Below are 21,936 nucleotides of genomic sequence, written 5' to 3' on the forward strand. Positions count from 1 at the left end.
CCGCGCACCATACATGGACGTAGACCCAAAAAGAGTTATTATGGGAAATAAATAAAGAACAGTACTTGGGTATGGTAGGTCACTTTGGTATTTCTGAATTATTTGGTTCACTGGCTGAAATGTCAAAAATTCCCTCACTCTGAAACGCCATTTATATTAAATGCAAGCCCGGCTTCCGTCAAAATTCGGTTTTCACTCTGAACTAAAATTACACAACAGGATAAGGATATGAAACTGAACGTATGACCCTGTGTCGAAATGTTTTTAAAGAAGAGCCGATAAGTTGTGGAACGAAATGAACGCTTCTGAAACAATATGGATTATTGGAACGTTGTGTTTGTTTTGGTAATTAGCGAGCAGCACAAACGGGCATAGACATGGCACACATTTTTACGTTGTTCGTCACTTAAGCAGTGTTCTTCCCCGATGCTTTTTGCGTGCTTCCCCCCTAATGGAACCAGGTTCACCAGCTGACGTTAGGATAAACAGGTAACTTCTGTTGTGGCCGTCTGTGGTTAGGCCTATGCCTAACCTCCGGAACCTTTCGGCCGCTGCAGATGAGTCTCTGTCCTGTCAATTCTGGTTACGTTTTAGGCCTACGCTGACGTAGGCCTCGGCGCGGGTTGTCAGGTGCTTCATTTTTGTTTTGTCGTGGTTTGAGCCTAATTTGGAAATCTGTCAAGTCGAGCATATTAATTGGGGTAGTGTTGACGATGGTACGGTAGGCCTATCCCATCTAGAGTTTAAGCGAGGCTACATAGGCCTAGCCTCCCTTTAGATAGGGCAAATTACTGTTTCTCTGGATAATTTTAGTAATTAGGCATAACTGATGTTAACAAAGATCACCCTTCATTGGTATTTATTGGCTGAGTTGCCAGAGATTACATTTTTATGAGCATAGGCCTACCCTGGGTTATGCCAGATCATACTTAGGCCTGTTCATAGTGAATTAGCCTATGCACGACCAGGCAAAGCTAGTGTAGGCTATAGGCTAAAGAGGCAGCAGCTGTGGTGAGGTCGTTCCAACTGACTTTAAATTGTATCTTGGGCTGACGACTTTCTTAATGAATATCTGGTTTCATGTATATTTGTTGAAAAAGGCTGGTTTTGAGGCGTCTCGCACAATGTAAACCACGCTAAGTCTGTAGTTGGGTAATTTTACAGGAAAACTCTACGGGAGCTGTGTTTAGTACCAGCCCCTTGTGATGAGAGTAAAATTGTAAAGTAAAGACTGTAAATTTCTCAAATTATCTCACCTATACTGCATTAAATACACCCTTTACTGTATACAAAATTAATAAATACGACTTGTCAGAATACTACTGCACCCCCTCCGCCAGCTAATATAAAACTGTGTTGCGATTTACAGTTTGCCGTATTAATATGGAGAAAAAGAGAAGGCAATGGTATTCTGACAAAATATATTTTATTAAAAAATATTATAAAGCATGAAAATTTGGTAATGGCAGTTGCTTGGATGCAACCCGATCTAACCTTCCATAACTTACTGTGTCTTTGCGTCAGATGTCTTATCCTACCTGGGTGGGTGGTGGCATCCCCCTTAACCCAACAGAATCCCGAGTGGGGCTAACCTAACCTAGGGCAACTGTTTGCTCACCCAGTCTTTTGCTTAGACTTCATATATATTGCTTACCATAAATCTAATAGGTCGAAGGCTGTAGTTTCAGGAAGGGAGTTGTACTATCCTTTTCAGTGTTTGGGTGTGATCATAGCCTAGTTTGCTAACTCCCAGGGGAAAATAATGCAACGCCTCCACCCTTATATGCTTGTCCAAAAAATTACTCGCATGATGTTATGTTATCATAGGGGCCTTAACTAATAGATTAAAAAACCATTTGAGGTTTATAAATGCATTAAATGGCTGTAATGGAAGCTTCGTGATCATGGAAAAACTTTATTGCTTCAGAATTTTAGTTGTACTCTAGTTATACTCTGACAAGTTAGGATGGAAGGTGGATGCTGTAATTTCGTAAGAGGAGGACAACTAAGCTGAGAGGCAACAAAGAGTTTTGATAAGGCCTGAACCAATGGCTTAATGAACTACAGAAATGTGTATTTGCAATTGCCTGCAACCTTAATGACTTTTGTTTTTCTCAAGTTCCGACGACTAGAAAATACAAAGCCTGTGTTTTATAAGAATATTTCTTTGCATCTTTTTTGCAACTTTGTTAAAATTGCATTAAGTAGCTAATAATGTTGGCTAAAAGTCTTTTATTTTCTTCATCTGCATATATGTAGTGAGAAGTGGAGGAGAAAGGTTGCCTTTTATCAGAATAATTAATGATTTTTTCAACAATTTATGAAGAATGTTTTCCCTGAGCAGTTTCAGAGTTAAGCTAGATAAGTACAGTAACCATGTTTGACTTAAAGATGACTGCAGTATCTTTATATAATTTCTGCGTCACGGAGACAGTGTGCTCCTATAGCGTACAAATTTTTTATTATACTTTTGCTAAACTGTCTAGAAAAGAGCAGTGTAAGGTAACAATAGTTTTGAATCAAAGAATGTGAACTTGAGTCTTGTTTGACTAGTGACACATGGGTGCTCTATACTCACAGTTTAAGAATTGTCACTTACTGTACTCAAATGTCATTGACTTGATCATTAGTTCCCTCCATTACCAAGATGAACAACAGTCTTGTTATGTTTTTTATTTATTTAGTAAGTTCTTAGGGCCACCATTTTTTGCTGTCGTGTTGTTAAAATCGTAGTAAATATGAAGACTTTCATAGTATGAAGAATACAGGAAAAAATACTTTTTACAAAAATATTTTGTAGCATTTGTGGTGATTCTGAATTTTTCAAAATACCTAATGTTTTTCTTATCATTTTCCTTTTAGGATGATATAATAGCTCTGGCCCATGAGGAAGGTTGTGGCCACACGTAGTCCACAATGGCAACCTTAACTCAGATGGCTGACAATCTCTATGAGGCTGTCAGTATTGGTGATGTGGATACAGTTATGGATCTTTTGAAGAAAGGTTAGTCATTCTTTGCATTTATGGTATGCCGAAAGTTTGTTCATTTTACTGTATTTTGTGAATATTAAATATAATGCAACTATGTAGGCTACATGTTTTCAGTGGTAGTAAACTCCTACGTTACAGTATCTCCTTTTTGTGCGATTGCAATAATGTTGTTCACTGTGATATTTTTGTAAGATTCTTTTTACCTCTTCAGAACTTTCATATCCTTTTACTAATCGTCCAGAGAGTTTCACCAGAGCAGCTGTCTAAGAATTTCTACTTTAAAACAAAGAAAATTTGATGTTATAGATATAGTACTGTTTTTCATTCCACACAGGGGCAAATGTTAATGTGCTTCCTACTTGTGGACGTACTGTGTTGGGTCGTGCTGCACAGCTGGGTCATCTTGCCATAGTTTGTCTCCTGCTGGATGCAGAAAAATTTTACACCACACCTGAAGAAGAAGATATAGATACAGAAGTGATGTTTTCATCTTGCCCAACAAATGTGGAAAGCCCAACTACATCACAAGCCACTGTCACATCTCCAACTTATCCACCCCTGTCTTCTCCAACTGTAGTAGCCCCCACCTCATCTACATGGCCAACGCTACCCATATCTACTGCTGCAGCTACTGTAGCTTCTACTTCAAGTCTCCGTCCTTCACTTGGGTCTTCCTTAAGAAGTCCACAGCCTCACAAATGTTGCTCTCCCAGTGTTGACTCAGAAACTTGTACCTGTAGTGATGAGGTCAGTTGAATATTTTTGTTAGATTGTTATAATTAAATTAAAGTCTCTCTCTCTCTCTCTCTCTCTCTCTCTCTCTCTCTCTCTCTCTCTCTCTCTCTCTCTCTCTCTCTCTCTCTCTCTCTCAGTACTTTAACAAATGAAGTTATATTTTCAAAGTGGTAAATGCTTGGCTAGTAGAAATTTTTATTCAGCATAGAAAATAACAGAATAATGCATACCAATGTTCTATTAAGAAAAGTAGAATATTTTTTTAAATATATACTTTAAAACTGCAATCAGTTAGAAATACACAGTTGTTAGGATATGCCCCAGAACACATCACACTTGAACGGGTTACAAAGTTGTAATTATGATCTTACAGTTTTAGTATTTAATTTCTTTTTTTGCTTGAGTTAAATGAACCAGGTGAAATGGTATAAATATTTAAGAGCAATAAAGATGATTAAAATTGGGAAAAATAACATATGAAATAAGAAAGAAGGCAAAATTATTCTGGAAAAGATTAGTCATAGAGGGCAATATAAATTTGAAGATCTTGAGACAGGCTAAAGAAGTAACAGTTGATAAGATATGACATTTTTTGGAATACATATTAGTATTAATTTGCATTTCATCTTTCTTATAATATTTTTAAGAAATGAAGGATTAAGTTACTTTCTTTTAAGTAGAAATTTTGTGTCCTTATACAGTTGTAGTACAAAGGTCTTTACTTCCTAGAAAAGGTTATACATACTGTATAAGAATCACTAGTTATAAACTAAATAGTGGAACATAGATGGCACAAGTGTTGGGGTGCACAGGTAACCTAGCACATGTGCCATGTACATTTTCCTAACATGCAATTAGGGTCTTATTCTTGATTTCTCATGATAAGTAAACTCCTCCTGTACATCAGATAGCCATACCAATGCAAGGGTAGACTCATCAGATCCTTAGATATGGAACTTTTTCTGGATTTTTTCCATACAAGGTTTAAATTCTGGAAGGATGAAAATTCAAGAAAAATTGTCCTGAAATATTTATGTACAGTTCCTTAAATATTTTTTTAAGACCACCTGAAACGTGTATAGGATATAAGTTTTCAAGACAAATATTCAGAGAAAATCATTCATTATGGTTAGTAAATGACCTTGTCACCATTAACAACTTTCAAGGATTTTACACATTGTCAAAACTGCTAATCAGTGATATTTTAGGGAAATCTAAAAATTACAAGTAATATTTTTTATTTTCATGTTATATAGAATGAATACTTCAGAATGTGAGTGTTTTTTTCACTTAAAAGAAACATTTTTATTTGTATTAATATATCTGACAATGTGATATCCTCATTAAGTTGCAGAATAATTTTGATACTCTCCACTGAAGTAAATTCTTGGTGAATTCTTTTAGTAACCAGATACATAATATTCTTGTATGACTGATTAAAAATTTGATACTTGGTGAAAGGGTGCTCAGCTTCTTGCCCAAAAAGTAGAGAATATGCCTCTATTCTAGATTCAGAGGTCCATGAAGGAATAGTGCGGTCCATTTCTCCACTTTCGTTTCTTTTCAGTTGTGGGGGCTTGATTTGAGCGATACCAATCAGCACAGTGACTGGGAAGCAGGACTTCGGGGCCGTGATCTTCCAAGCAATAACAACGAAGACACCTCAGAACGGGAAATTGAAGGGGCTTACAGTGCACCTGTGTGCGCCCACAACCCTCATAACCCAAATCAGTATACCCCAAGTAATATTGGTTATTATGTTTATGAGTACCGAGAAGAGGATGAAGATACCGGTAAGAGATTAAAGGACAAATTTTTCGTTGTGCCTGTTTGAAATTTATACTGTATTGCATGTGATATATGAATGTCCCCTCTTCAGAATTTGTTTCATGTTCATGCGTTAGTAAATTTTCAGTAAACAGTATAATATGCAATAGAAATGTGTTTTTAATAGAATAGAGAGCTTGCTCAGGTGTGAGATAACTTTTTTCAAGGTATTGATATATAATAAAACAACATGAAGATCCATACTGTTGAGTCAGAAAGATCTGGATTTGGCAGGTTTTAGTAGCTTTCTATCCCTGTTCTTTAGTATTCACTTGGAAGAAGCTATAATATACTTATAATGCACTTTGCACTGGGATCTTTAAATGTATTTGCTGTCCAGGGGACTCTTCTGGGCCTATTGTGTCATCAACGGAAGACTCGGACTCCGCTTTGATGGCTGAGCGCCGTCATCATCATCAACCCCATCGTCATTCTGCTTCCATCCTTCTTCAACGCACATTAGGTAGAGGGCGAGCCAATATAGTTTCTTCAGATTCAGAATTTGAAACTGAAAACAGAAGACGGAGGCGGCATGCTCGTCACAATCACCGCTCACACCGCCATGAGAGAGATCATGGTAGGCAGATGCTCCTTTATTAAAGAATCATAAGTTTTGTAATTATATCGATCATAGATTTGTAGTTAGAGAAAACATATTCGTACTGTAATTTCATTTTCATTTTGACTTTGATTCACATTTTGTCTCCATTCACTCATACAGGCAGTCCCTGTTTAATGGCGGGCTCAGTTAATGGCGTTTGTCAGGCAACGAAAATCGGCAATTTTCTGCGCTTTTTGGCGCCAAGAAGCCCTGAAAAGCGCCAGAAATTGCAGATTTTTGGTTAGTAGTGATTTTCAGTTATCATCACACTCCCAGAACGGAATCCCCGCCAATAACCAAGGATTGCCTGTACTGTGTGTTATCAGGCCTCATTGTGATCCTGGCACCAGGTCCTTCCACATATTTTGGTTTCAGATTCATTGAAACTGGCACAAGTAGGAGAAAAAGAATACATTACTAGTGAGGTTTTTCATTCAGAGTTACTTTTTACATAAGAATGACCTTTTATGTTAGCTGATGCATCTTCTAGCTGTAAAAAAAACCATGTTATACAGACACAAACCAACCATTCTGAATATGTAGTAGAAGACCAATTAAACTTTGCTGATATGTGAGACTTTGTAAAGTTGGAGACTTGAATTCCCATTCACTCCTTCTACATCCTTCTATCTTTTTTTCATTTTATTTTACCCCAAATAAAGGCTATCCTGCTGAACATTTTTATTATGTATCTCTCCATGCTTCACATATTCTACTTATTCCCACATTACTACAAGGAATTTAAACTGCTATATATATATCTGTATAAAATATTATTTTTGTAAATTTATAGTGATTTGATATTTTTTTAACTGTTATAGAAGAATATTGTTGAAACTTGGATCAGTGTCGTGCTGTGCTAATTACAGTATGTCTAAGTAAGGAATTTGCTTTGAAGTTAGTGACAGGACTTGCAGCAGGTTTCATCAGCCTGTGATGCAGATCTACATTTTTTCTAACCGTGGAAAACAAATACTTTCTTAATGTAACATTCGTCTGTAGGTGATTCTTAATGGGAGTTATTGTGGTCAAATACGAATGTAGGAAGACTTTTATCAGTCATTAGATTAGTAGTAGTAGGGGCCAAGCTAGGAAGGATGAGTCTATGTGACCCTCTTGTGTCTGACAGGAACTCCATTCCCTTGCCATCTTAGTCCTTAGGGTCATCCTCTTCTTCCTTCAAGGAGTCTGAGCGCTAGTTGATATATGAATTCACACAAGTATACCAAATCTCTGTTCCCTCCCTAGCTTTGCTATTGACATATTAGTACCTGATGAAATTTTTTCTTTCTCCACCTTGCCATTAGTCAGTGTTATTGTTTCCTTAATTCCATTTATCACTGCCTCTTGTTTAGCTAATACATATTGCTGTATCTAACAACATGTGCATTGTAGACATTACTAAAGGGTGTTTACAGCATCCCTTCAGCCACTGGCTGCAACCACTTTTTAGCTTTTTGCTTTACCTCCGTTCCCTCATTCTTTCTTCAGTCTCTGTTTAGCCTCTCTAATTATTACTTCTTATTGCCGCTGTTGATTTTTCTCCCAGTTCCACCTTTAGATCCTTGTACTTCTTTATTTTCTGGATCTCTTTATTTTACTGTCCAGACACACCCACTCCCTCTTTTCAGTTTAAGCGCTGAATGGCTAAAAGTGCCACAGTGATTTTCTTGCCGCCTGAATTCCATAAATCAGTCAGTCAATCATTACTTGACAGCTTGGCAAGAATGCATCAAAAATTTACTGTTTTCTTTCACCTAGACCAATTAACTGGGTTACTCTTCACTAAACTCTTTCATCTATATAAGAAGAAATCACCACCCAGGATCGCCTTTTTTGGATAGAGGAAATGTCACAATGTAACTGGCAGAAAGTATGTCAGGTTGTTCTAAAAAACTTGAAAAATTATAACTAATGGACAGCATGCAAGACAGATTCATATTGGATATGATCTGTCTCAAGATTTGAAGTCACAATAGGCAGGAAGTTTATCCAGTTCATAACACCAGTTTGGCAATCTTCATTCCAATTATAATATCTGATGGATTGAAACAGAGTTCCAAGTTAATTTCTGTGAGCAAGAATCAGTTAAGACAGTTACTCTGATGAGCACACACAGTGTTGATCACCACAAATTCAGGTTCTATCCAATGTCTTTATCAAGTAACAAGTAAGATTTTGAGAATTGATTGCCTTGACTGTAAAGGATGGGTGACCTCTGTCCGGCAAATTTGAGTTTCCCTTTTCATAGAAATTTTATTTACAAACTTCTATAGACAAATTGTGCATCTTTATAATGTTGAGAGAAAATGAAGGAAAGGTACCTCTAAAAAGAGGAAGTAATTGATGATTTGTAGGAAAACATAGGTAAAACATACCAAGAGAAAGGTGATTTTATTACTGAAGCCCACATTTAAAATAAGGTTTTGAGAAGACCACTACTTCATTCTCAAACATGCAAAGTTCTTGTGATCAGGAGAGATCAGAATGACCTAGTTAACACATTTGCAACCTATTATGTAATTAAGGAAACAGATTTATACAGTAATTGGGAGAGTTTAACTGACAAGATACAAGAAAGGATGGACAGTTTCTTAAACCTTTCTGTGTTTGGGAATCAGATAACAAGAAGTGAGGTCTGACATTCATTGCAACAGGCATTTTCTATTTCTGAATAGACTGCTGAGATAGAAAGAACCAAACTAGCAATAGATAATCAGATGAGAAAAGACCTAGTCTGTTAGGTTTCCACTCTTTGTTAACACCATACTAGCACCAGGTATTATAAAAGAAGTAAAGCAAGAGCTTTGTATTTATTTAACCTAGGGTTATTTTGAATAATGTACAACTAATCAAAGATTGACAGAAATAAGATGACAAAAGAGTATGGCTTAACCCAAAAGGAAATGCAGAGGGATGATTGTTTGATTGGGGACTTGAGGCCACAGGAATTGATGGCATTAGATGTAAAAGTATGAAGGACAAAGACAAAGTGAGCAGTATGAAGGGTCATGTAACATTATGAATTGTTTGTCTTGAATAATGTACTCGAAGTTTTATGCTCAAAGTCAATTTGTACTTAGGGTCTTATATGTGCTTCTCTCTTGCAGGACGTCACAAAGGTCTTGTTCATTCACATCACTCGAGTCCATGGTTAGCTCAATTGCATTCTGAGTACCTGTCTTTGGGGCTTGCATCACCGTGGTCTTTGAGACGTACCTGTGATATGAATCAGCAAGATGCTTATGGGAGAACAGCTTTACATTATGCTACAGAACAGGGTCACACATATATAGTTCATATGTTAATCAAATCAGGTACAGTACTATTTTTCTGGTTTTAAGAAAGCTGAAAGCTGAGCGGTTAACTCAGCACAGAACAGCACATTGTTTGCAAAAATGGTCATTGACTTGGTAATCAAACAGTTTGTGAGCCCATGTGTCATATATTTGCCTGCATTCACAGTCTTGAATGTCCTTAGACTCACAGTTTGATGTCTGACTGACAGAATGGTTTGATAGTTTAATGAATCATGCTGTCTGGAATGGCAAGTATAATCTCATATTTTGTGAGAGCGTATACAGTGCTGCTCACAGCTTTGTCCAGAAATCCCAAGTTTGTTTTAGGGTCACATTTTTTCAGTCACCAGTGATTTTTTTTTAAATTATTTGTTAGCCAATTCATTCTTTTCTCCCCAGTTTTTACTTTTGTTGGAACTAGAAGGTCAAGGGTTCACGCCTCCCCCTGACTGTGAATATCACTAGCTCTGTATCATGGCCAGTTACTGTCATAGTGTGGAGGGGGGTTGGGGAAACCTGGCTTTGTTTACCTGAGTACCATAAGGTGTATATGTGAACTGAAACCAACAACTTTCTCTCAATACTGTAAGAGGCAAAGGTGTAAATTTTGTACCATCACAGGCACTTCCATTGCCTGCATTTTTCTTGGTTCACCAACTTTCTTTGTAATGATGGCTTGACTTTTAATAATTACAAAATAAATTTTTCCCAAGAGTTATTCGTCTTTACATAGTAAATAGTTGTTCAAGGTTTTGTTTATCTTGTTTCTACTTTTTGTTAAGTTTGGTCTTGAATTCTTAGTGATGAGTGTCCATGCTAGCTAGCTAACAGGTTTTTTCTATTAATGCAAAGAGGTAGGTTTTCCTGTGCATTTATTTTTCTGCACTATGAGCAAAGTGCAAGTAGACTGTCTTTGCCACTTTACACTATTTTTTATTGTTTTTAGTATCCTTGAAGATGTTTAATAACAGGTAATTTTATTACTTTGTAATTGCCTTGTATTTTGTAGGTACTGTGCTACCTTCCTAGAATTATTGATCTGCTTCATAATCTCTGGGTAGAATGTTTTCTTTTACTTTCAGTAATATTCCATTTTTATTGTACTGTACTAATATTTGGAGATTTTGCTAGTATATCAAATATGATTGCTGCCCATATTTTTTTGCTGTTTGGAATGGTTGGGTGCACTAGAGGTTGGATATAGGTGGCACTGCCATTTGCACCTAACTTCATAACAAACACCCAAATAACATTTAGCTGGAACTTTGCTGTTCCCTCTCTTTCTTCTGTCTCAAGTAACAAGGGCCTTCTGCGTTGTCAAATGAGGTCTGTTTGACACTACCTACAAAGCACCATGGATTACAGGCTATTCCTCTTTATAGGAAAACAAAGGAAACAGTTTATGAGGTATGCAATCTTCCATTTGCTGTTACGGCAGGGCAACCTGATAGCCTGCAGTATTATTTTAGGTGGCAAAGTACATCAGGTACAAGAGTGAGTCCACAAAATCATAGCCCTCTTAAGTAGCTTTTAAACCCAGTATGGATGTATTATGTATTTTTAGTGCAGGTACCTGACAATGCCAGTCTACCTTTACTGCTTTATATTTAAGAGATGTCGTGAAGACATGGTTGGATTTATCGTACATTGGGATTAGTAGTTATGGCAGGCCAACGTTATCTTTGGAAGAAGAAATTGGAGATTCATAGTCTTCCACTTTTTCATTTTATCATCTTTCATTCATCATGGAGCTCTGGGTGTACTGTAGCTATGTCCTATATGCCTGGTAAGTCAGATTGTATGCTAAATCTGAGAAAATTGGCTAGTATAGGGCCCTGTTTGCACTGTTGGCTCATCCTCTATGTGAATATCCTTTTGACTTATCAGATCCTCATTATTTGACTTATAAGTCCCCAGGTGCTCACCTAATCTACATTCAGTAACTTGACCTCCCACTCAAAGTGCTGTTTTGGCAAATATATGGTTAATAGGTTGTGATGAAACAAGCTGACTTTTTAGGACAAAACTACTACTATTTTTTTTTTTTTACATGCAAACCCATTATTCATATAATGAGTTTCCTCCTCCCAAACTGCATTTCCAAACTACACAAAATATGAGGTTAGTTAGTCATATAGTACATACTTGTGGTTCCCCATTGCAGACATATCATTAGACAAAAGACTTAGACTGGGCATTTGAGACCATAAATTTTGGTAATTATTTTGTTGATGGGTTGTATGAAAATATCAGCTTTTGTGTTGAAAAACTCAGTTTTTCAGTGTAATTTTGAATAGTAATGTTTAATTCTGCTCCGACTGTAATTATGTGAAAGAGATTTTATTTTTATTTTTGCCAGGGTACAGTATTAATTGTCCAAAAATTGTAATGTAATACTTTATGATGATGTTTCTTTTTAATTTAGATAGGACGCACAGTGTCCTTTTTTAAATTCATAGAATTAAATTGAATATTGAAAGTCCTTTTACATCAAGATTAAATGTTTTTGGTGAAGTAGTATTGACAAGTGAATGTACCTTCCTTAATACTTCATGCTTTTTCCCAGGTGTTCGTGTTGATACTCCTGATGCAGAGCACATGACAGCCCTCCATTTGGCTGCTCAGCGAGGGATGGCGGAAGTTATCACTCTACTTCTTGAAGGTGGTGCGAGAGTAAACAATAAAATGAGTGATAAGGTTAGAAATGATTCCTGTTCTTTTATATTTCTTTTGTTATACACTGAGTAGAACCTCTGTTTCAGATGTGTTGTTAACATATTCAGATGGATATTTTGTGGTGATCATATTTTTCTAATGAATGCTGCCATAATTTGGTAGTTAGTACATGTGTGATCATTTTAAAATATAAAGAGCACTGAAGTAAATTACATTTGTCAATGCTTTCCTCATCAGTTTAGGATTCAGGACCATGAGACATAAGGCTCTGTTATTTTTGTATATTTCTGTATATCAGATTCACTATTTTTTATATGTAGTCACATTTGAATAAGCATTTTTTCATGAAATTTTTATGAGTGCCTATTTTGTGTTAGTATAATCAAACAAAGACAGTTATCTATGATAATAATCTGCACTCCTGTTAACATTCGTTCCTTAATTCCTTAATGTCAAAAGTACTTGAATGACTATGATTGTAAGATGATCAAAGGAGGTCTCCAATTGATCCTTAGTTTGTTGTGTCTGCAATGCCTGTAGGATGTAAACATTGCTTTATTAATACACATTTGTTTAACCAGTCATATAGATCCAAGTTTAATTGGTTGTCTTATTAAGACTGATGATGATGATCATTGCATGTTAGCCTCTGTTCTTTGCAAAAGTTGAATATTTTGAGGACTTAGTCATTGATTAATGGAAATCATTTCACTCTGTGTACTCATTGATGACCATTACATGTTATTCTCAATTACTGCTAAGTTGAACATTTCAATGACTTTAGCTCTTCATTAATATATATTTCCAATTGTTTTAACTCAGAGTTCCCCGCTGCATATAGCTGCATCCAGAGGTTATACGGACATTGTGGAAACCTTACTTGACCGAGGGGCGAAAATTGACTCCTTAGATGGTTCAGACCGTACCCCACTTATTCTGGCAGTATCACGTTCTCATTACAAAGTAGTTCAGTTGTTACTGAAAAGAGGAGCTAAAGTAAACATAGAAGAAATTCACGGTAAGCAATATTGTATCCATTTCAGTGGTGTTATTATAAACAAATGTTTTCAAAATGATAAATTCGTGTAAATATTCATTGCATACTTTGCTTTAAAATACCATATATATTTTCTTCTCTTTTTATTGGTAATATTCTAATCATAACCATTCCTGAATAACAGAAACACAAATATATATATGTAATCAGGCTTCTTGCAGAACTATCAAATGTTTCAACAGAGGTAACTGGCCAAAATATCTATCAAAAAGTTTCCACATATCAGTTGTCTTTATGAAATAGGATAACACTTTTGACTGAAATTCACTTAGGCAGTACATTGCCAGGATCTTTTTTTTTTACGATGTGTTATTTGAAAACAAAAATGATACACAATACATCATGTGCTTTTCCAAAACCACCTTAGTCTTAACATCCACTCCTCTCATGCCTTTCAAAGCCATAACGGAAGCTAGTGCTTTGATTTGTTGTCATTTTGTGAGGTGTAATCTGTCAGCCTATCAGTTTTGCAGTCAGGCCAAGGGGTTTCTCAAGTACATTATAGGGCATTGAATTTGAAGACTGCCAAGATTGTGGCTTTTCAGGTTCTACCAGCAAAACCACAATTGTGGCATTTCAGAAAATAAGGGCTAACTTTACATCGTTTCATTTTTCAGATGTTATGAACAGATTTACTGGGTTAGACCTTTGGGAGTCTAGAAACATGGATTGGTAGTCACTTTAAATTATTTAATGAAATAAATAATGTAATGTATAATTGCATGTTTCTTTTATCAGGTTATACACCACTCTGTGAGGCAGTTTGGCACAAAGATTTGAAGTTAGTGCAAATGTTATTGACAGCTGGAGCAAAGATTACACAATCTCATTATCTTCTGCACTATGCTGTTCTCCATCGACATTACCAGGTACAGTAATGTGAAAAAAAGTACAGTATTCTGGAAGGTAGATGTCATCAGTATAGGGTTTTGAACACATCATCTAGGATGAATTTGATATAATTAGTATTGTAATGACATTGGTGTGCAGTATCTTTGTGTAATATCTGAAATAAAATTCTGTATTTACTATTAAAATACAATTGGGGAAGTAAGATCTCTTCAGCAGAGAAGGTTTGTTTGTAAAGTTTACTTTTAGGAATATTGTACCTGCCTTATATATAAGCTTAGTGAGCTGGTCAGATAATCATATAATTGTATATTTTTACATTTTCTGAGTTCTAAAAAATACTGATTTAGATCAGATATTGAATGTTCATTTTCCATGTGATTTAGTAATTATTTTTGACACAAAGACAAGGAAAATTTCTTTAGAGCTATATCATGGTAAACATTGCTTTTAGAAACTTTTTGAAAAGAAAAAATCTTTCCAATATTAGAACCACTTTGTTGTCCCTCCATACTTTTAAACATTATAAAATCATTTCATGAGGGGATGAAGACCAAAGTATAATTGATGGAGAGTGAGAAGTTTCCTTTAGATTTTATGTGAAGCCACGACTTTTGCTAGTGCCAGCCCTATTTAACATTTATTTTTATATTTGTAATGAGCACAGAGTCTGTTTGCATTTTAAAATTACTGGGAAATTGTCTAATATCAGAGGATTTCATGCTAAGACAAAAAATATCTGCATTTTACTTTTGTGCTGCCATTATTTCACCTGATGCTGTATTATACAAAGGTTTCTTGACAAATTATCACAGACATGCAAAATTACAAAAACTGTTATGTAGGTAAGAGTGAATTTGCAAGGGAGCTTCTACTGGAGGGATGAGTTGATTAAAACAAGCGGTATTTTTTTTGCTGTTTTGTGTCTTCTCTCACCTCAAACAGTTTGGATGAAGAAATATCCACTTGAATGGGTAAAACTTAAAGGTGCTTTCGGCCCCTTGTCAAAGGGATTGATTCAAGGTGTCCACACTAAAAATGAAGGTCAGTCTGTATAATGCTTGTGTACTCTCCTGCACAGTTGATGCTGCAATGGCTCATATGCACACCAGCTCAGTAGCTTTCATTGCTACCTCATGAGAAGATTCTTGGGGTAAATGTAGAGGTCCCAAGTAGGGCAATCTATCACTCAGTTTGTGTCAGTATGATTTAACAGATACTATATTGGATGTGCCATATTAAAAGATTGGGTAACACTCAAATTCCAAAGAAAATATTTGGCAGAAACACATACTATTAGGAAAAATTGGAAGACTTGTTTTACACTACTTTGACTCTGTGAAGTATGATCTATGTCAGTGCCCAGTAAGTAATTGGGAGGAAAGTGCTCAAAACCAGGGAGGACTGTGGTGATGGTGAAAATATATGCAAGAGGTGCTAGAAGGATTCTTGAGATATGTTACATGCATAAGTTGCATGTATGCCATGAGCAGTAATGCTTGATGGAGCATAGTAATCTGTATGTAAAATATATTAATCTATTTTCTTGTGCTAAAATAGGAAATATTTCTCGGTGGCTTTGTAAAATTAATATTATGTAGATCCATTTTCTGTGCTCTTCAGCTAGCAGAGATGTTACTAGGAGCCAGGTGCATTGTTAACCTTCGAGATGATAATGGTGACACACCTCTCATAATCGCTGCAAGAACTTGTCAACCTTCAATTATAAAACTTCTACTGAAACATGGTAAGTAAACATTAAGATGAAAACTGGATTAAAACTTTTTCCAATTTTTATGGTGGGATTGGTTGATATAGAAGTTTAATAACAGACAACATCAAGGAGTGGAAAACTTCAGAATCTTGACTTACTTTTTGTAAATCGTAGGCAGATACTGAGATTAGTTTGAATATAATTGCAAATTGCCAAAGGGTTGTTCATGAGTAATTCAGTTTTATAAAGTTATACAGTATATGATTTTGTTAATGCTGAGCTGTCTTTTTCAGTCACATTATTTTATCAGTGTATTTGTGCTTATGGAAATACAGACCATCACCTTTTATGTAGGAATATCCTTCAAGTTGAGCTGGAATTGATGGTAGAAACTTGGTAACAAGGTAGGTGTGCCACCAAGTGAGGATACCTTGCTGTGCTTTTTGCTGTCTACCCGGTTGGAACTTTTTTTGGTTGAGCGTTTATTTACCTTTTTAACATGAATGAAAAGAGTGAACAATGGAGGTGCAAAGGACATGAGCAAGTTTGTGTGGTGCTTTGTGTCCTCCATTAGGTAGATCCTCCTTCATAGGGATAGGATCCGCAGTCTTGACCTTCCCTGTGAAAAGTATGCAGGTTGGTCTCTATTTCAGTGGAAAAGATTTATGATTAAGAGGAAAAAGTGTTTGTAGGTGTTGTCAGAAAGGAAGACCCCCTTTGCTCCACCAAACATCATCAGGTCCTTCTTCCCCAGCCTCCTGGAACCTCTCTCTGCTCCTTCTATGCATCACAGCTTGCTCAGCTGAAGGGACTATGCACATGAAGGTGAGTGCCTTCACAAGCTCTCATTTATTGGTGAGTCAGGTGCATGTGCTGGGCTGTCCCTAGGTGAGGCCTCTATGCTTCACCGTCACCTAGCCATACCGTGTCAGCCTTGCTGAGGGTGACCGTCAATTGAGTACCTTTGGAAGACGTGGCCTGTCTTTGGCATTTAGGGAAGCCCATCTTTTTTGCATGTTCCTTCAAGTTACTCCTACTAAGGAGAACAATGCTTTTGAGCCTCCTCTAGCAGTTGTACTTCCCATGGGAGATGTCTCCACAGCATCAACCTTGACAACTGTTTTGTTGACATCTGCTGTTCTCCCCTTGACCAGTCCTGTGGAACCTCAAGGGGAGTGTAAGACATGATCAAGGAGAAAATTGATCAAGTGCAAGTGCACTTTGTCTCACTTATCATGCTTTTTGTGAAACTCTTCCTCTTCCTTCCCCCTCATCAACTACCTCTTCTTCCTCTCATAGGAAGCAGAAGAATCCTAGAATCCTTCTCATAAGAAGTTGCGATAGGCTTCAAGCAAGTACTTTTCCACTTCTAGGGGTGGCAGTGGTAGTTGTTCACCAGTGGCTGCTATATTTACCATAAGTAGGTCTCACATGGGTTTCTGTGCATACTCAGTACCTTGAATTTTCCTGTAGCTTATCAGACAGGAGGACTGCCTGTGACTTTTACACCTGAGCTTCTCAAAAGCATATGGGGTTGAGTCAGGGCTGCATTATTGTTCAGTGCATGCAGAGTCTCCAGATTGTACTCATGCAGATGGAGTTCATGCCAACAGGTAGCCATTATACAATACTGTTGCAATATTTATGGATAACCATGACAATGTGGGTGTGTACGATTGTAGAGCTCCTCAGTCAATTTGTGGTTTGCCTCAAACCCCATAGCAAACCCTGGAGGTACTCCCCTGTTCACCATCAAAACATGGAATATGACATGTCCAGTCAGTTGAGAGATGACTTCCCACCTCAGGGGTGAATCTCCTATATAAAAGGCAGTGGTTTGTATTCCTGTAGAAACAACTCTCTGGTTTTTAAAGTAATGTTTATTTTTCCATTTATCATAATCTCACCTCAACCACCCCACTTAGTCCCTGATGCTTAGGGGAAAAAATGCTCGTTGATGGCGAGTTGGGGTTTCCCTCCTGCTCAACCTCCTACCACCAGTTAACTACCTTGTTACTAAGTTTCAACCACCAATTCCAGTTCATTTTGAGAAATACTGCAACATAAAAGTGTATGATTTGTGTATCCAGGAAAAATACAAATTAATTTTAAAATTTGTGCTAATGTTATGTATAGTAATTAGATTAAGGTGTATCCCTTATTCCATGAATTGTGAACATCATTTGAGGTATTCCTTTACATTATGTGAAAATTTAATGCATAATTTTTTCTGTTTTCAAGATTACTTTATTGCACATGTTTATTGATCTTTTAGTTTATTGCAATAATTTGGATAATACTTTGCTGTTAATTAATGCTCTAAATCTGAGCAAATTTTCTTTTTCATGCTTTAGTCTCAGATGATTTCCACTGTGTTTTTTAGGCTTTAGACCCTTCCTTTGTATGTTTTTCAAGTCTATGAGCAAGTCATGTTGCTTAAGCTCCTTTACAACTCTCCGTGCTTTTAAAATGATTTCTCATTGCCAGAGATCAGTGTCTTAACTTTTATGTTGCTCTAATTTTATTCCTTTAATTAAGAAACACTCCTCCTGGAGAGAGAGCTGTGAATTTATAAAGATTGAAACTCTATATGGTTTGTTGAACTAATCTATAATACAGATAACATACCAATCTTAAACCCACTACAGTACTTGGTCTTAAGTCCATGTCTGCATGCTTCATAGTTTGTTTGCTCTATATATTCCTATGTACATCATACTTGATTTGTAAAGTGGAAACACCCGTACGCGGTTTGTGTATGCAGGGAATTCATTTGGCTTCAAGATTTACAAAATGATTATATCATAATCAGTTGTATTTATTTTGCAGGGGCCAATACAAATTATCCAAATGGTCTTACTGGTACTACTCCATTGCACGAAGCTGTAGAAGGAACTAGAGATGCTTTATATGAGGACTTTCATACTGTGTTTCTTTTACTACGATCTCATGGTGCTAGATTAGATGTAGAAACTGTGTGCAGGAGAATGCTCCTCTGTATCGAGCTCTGCTGCTTGAAAAAAATAAGGCTGCTGCTTTGCTCATTCGGCAGGGGTCAGTATGACTTGCATTGATTTGTTAAGTTTTCAGCTTTCAGATAGTGCTGTTTATAGAAAATTTAAAGGATTAATGTATTCATTGCTAATATTTTTGACATCCTATTAAGTAAATGATCACAAAATTTTTTGTATCGTCTCATGCAGGTGCTGTGTCAATCATCGGACTCCTGCATGCACCCCAGATTACCTTCACATGGTAGCTCTAAGAGGACATGCTCCTTTAGCAACTCTGCTCGTTTTAGCTGGGTTTGATCTTTGGAAGGCAGATTGGCTCAGTGGTGTTTTTTCACCAGGAACCTTGAAAGCACGCCTTGCAGCGGTCAGGTAAGTTAAGGCCCGTCTGTTACATAATTCTTGTGTGTTTCCTGCTGTCAGTGGCTTTTGATTATGCTGTGCCACATGTCTGGTCTCTCATCATGCCTTGGTAAGAGAGACTCCCCAAAGTGAAGTCCAGAATTTCATTTTTTTTTATCTGATATCTATTTTTGTTTTAACATCATGCCACTCTGGGTGATATTCCATTAGTAAAATAAGCTTTGTATGTTTGATTGGTTTCTGACACTGCAGTATTTTGATTCTTCATGCTCATTATGTTTATTCCATACAGCAATGCTGCTGCAGAAAAGAGTATCTTGACCATATTAGTGAAAGAAGGGGTGCATTATTGAAATATAAATTATTTGACATAATGAACATCTGTAATTTATACAGTTCACTTCTAAGTTGAATAAAGCTGTGAATTCACAGTTTTATTCTCTTTTATATTGAATTTTATGGCAGTAGGAAGCAGTATACAGTACCATGTTTTGAGGTTTTGAAATTCTAAACTGTTCCTGTTTGTAAAAGAGCTTTAATGTCTCTGCAGATCACAGCCCTTAACTCTTGGCGAGCTGTGTCGTATTCACATCCGCCAGAGAATGGGTGAGAGAATCCAAGTGACCCTTGACACAAATCCTCTTCCACTACGTGTCAAAAGATTTCTTATGCTTGAAGATGTACCAGATGTTGAACTCTGACCCTGTCCAAGGATTTTGTTTGAGTCAGAACTATTAAACACAAACATTGCTCAGAAAGAAGTGAATGACTGCATAAAATAAGGCAACACAAAGTGCATGGAACTATTATTGTCACTTTCTGAAAGTGTCAATTTCATATGTGATATTTCGTACAGTTTTTCACAAATAGTCACATACTCATAGTTTGAAATAATGAAAGGTGCTTGTAACAGTAAAGTGATGTATCATTGAAATGGAATCTCCTGTATTTTTTACAATGTGTTAAATGCACAATATAGTAATGTATGCTTAAAAGTATAAAGGTGCTGGTTTGGGATTCAGTAACCTGATATTTATTATTTATATATTGTACATTATTGTTTACTGTAAAGTATAAAACATATTGTTCAGCTTTAGATCGATGCTTGGACTGTAAATTTTGTAGCCTTTTTCAAAGACGGTTAATTTTACCCTTTTGGAAAATGGAATTTTATTTTTTACAGCACTTTTATAGTGCTTATTATCTGGTGTCAATTTAAGATGGAGGAAACTATATATGAAAAGTTTCAAATGCAACATGTATTTCAGAACTGGATATTAATTTTACACAAAGGCTTTGTATCAAGCAGGTTTTGAGAGTAGCCACCATTCCTTCTTGCTGTAAATTATTAGTCTCCAGCCATGTTTGTCAACAGAACTTTGTTTGTTTGCTTTGAAAGGTACATGTACTTTTTTGTATAAGTGTCACAAAGTTTGTTAGATAAGTTGGGTATTAAATATTTATACATTTAACTTACATTAACAGACTGTGAGTGATCCAATAATGTCATTTGCTTGGTAAGAGAAATGAGGTACCTTGACTACCTTAATGAAGGTTCTCTGCCACCAAACTCCCATTCTTCAGAAACGTGCACTGCATTATTGCACTTGTCATACTGTGTTAGAATTCAGTGTGCCATTGCATTGTTACAGTGGTAATTTTCCATTTATGCTCAAGGCAGGGGGTGTTGCATAGTAAAAGTGAAGAATGTTTATTAATGTTATCACAGAAAATGTACACAATACAAAGATATGTAGACATCACATTTCTTGCAAAACAAGGAGGGATGCATATTAAGTGATCACAAACTATGCTCAAGATTGACAATCACAAGATATGATTGAGAGTTGTGATGATGTACATTAACCCCATTAATAATTTTTTATCTTTTATTCAACAGCAGCACAAAGTAGTCCTTTCAATCCCGCTTCCACACTCACTGCCACATAGCGTCCATTCTTAGCATAGTCTTACTTGCACAGCACTGCCTTGCATAACACATTGTGGACAGTACTGAAGGTTCCTTACAGCAACCTTTTGTTTCCCAGTGGCATTCCTCTTTGCCTACTACTTATTTTGCTTTGGTCTCTTCCCACCTAGGCGTTCACATGAACAACTGTACCTTGCTCTAATTTTCAGTTCTCATGTAAGAAAATATCCTTTAGGCAGTGTTCTACTATATACTGAACTACACCAATTCTTGGTAGCTTTAGGCATACTATACTAGTTGTAAAAATTTATTATGCCCAGGTTGAGCTGGTAGTAATGTACATTATCTACTGAAACCTAGTAACAGAGTCTGTTAATGCGATAATTTGAAGATTTATTTCATGTACATGTAAAATTTCAACTAAGTGTTGATGAAGGTTTTTTAAAAATTTCTTTTGATGGGTCATCAGTATATTTTTAATTTAAGTAGTTATTGTTGTACAGTAGTTCATTTTAATGTATATAACTGGAGATGTTTAACTTAAGTAGACACCAGCTGTAGGTAAAGTTGTATATGTTAGATAAAAGCTTCTCTCAAATAATTTGGGCATAATTTTGCCAGTCTTAGGGTCAGCAGAAAACTGCTTCCATCCAGTGTGATAAATTCATATTTAAAGCTTTACTCTTCAAGTATGTTATTTTTTATTTTGTGCCATGTTTGTTTTTCTTGGAATATTTAATTTGTTAGATTTTAGTAGTTTATGTATGTTATTTGTTAAGATGTTTAAAGAAGTATGGTTATTATATTGCAACAAAAGTATATTAATAAAATATTTACCATTATCGTAATGAATTGTCATTTTTGTGGAGTGTCAGGTGAGAA

At 36.2% G+C, this 21,936-nt stretch overlaps 1 protein-coding gene across 1 annotated transcript; it reads left to right on the plus strand.

The window, feature by feature from the left end:
* The first annotated feature begins 285 nt into the window (after positions 1-285).
* LOC136828115 (uncharacterized) lies at positions 286-21,897 on the plus strand. Its single transcript, XM_067085896.1, is given in 14 exon segments — positions 286-489; positions 2,863-3,004; positions 3,327-3,739; positions 5,295-5,520; positions 5,895-6,131; positions 9,266-9,472; positions 12,021-12,151; positions 12,953-13,148; positions 13,926-14,056; positions 15,660-15,783; positions 18,580-18,732; positions 18,735-18,804; positions 18,954-19,133; positions 19,675-21,897. Coding segments are annotated over 13 exon segments (2,307 nt in total). The 5' UTR covers positions 286-489; positions 2,863-2,916; the 3' UTR covers positions 19,826-21,897.
* Positions 21,898-21,936: the final 39 nt, after the last annotated feature.

This window comes from Macrobrachium rosenbergii, chromosome 42 (genome assembly GCF_040412425.1).
Source record: "Macrobrachium rosenbergii isolate ZJJX-2024 chromosome 42, ASM4041242v1, whole genome shotgun sequence".
NCBI classification, from domain to species: Eukaryota; Metazoa; Arthropoda; class Malacostraca; order Decapoda; family Palaemonidae; genus Macrobrachium; species Macrobrachium rosenbergii.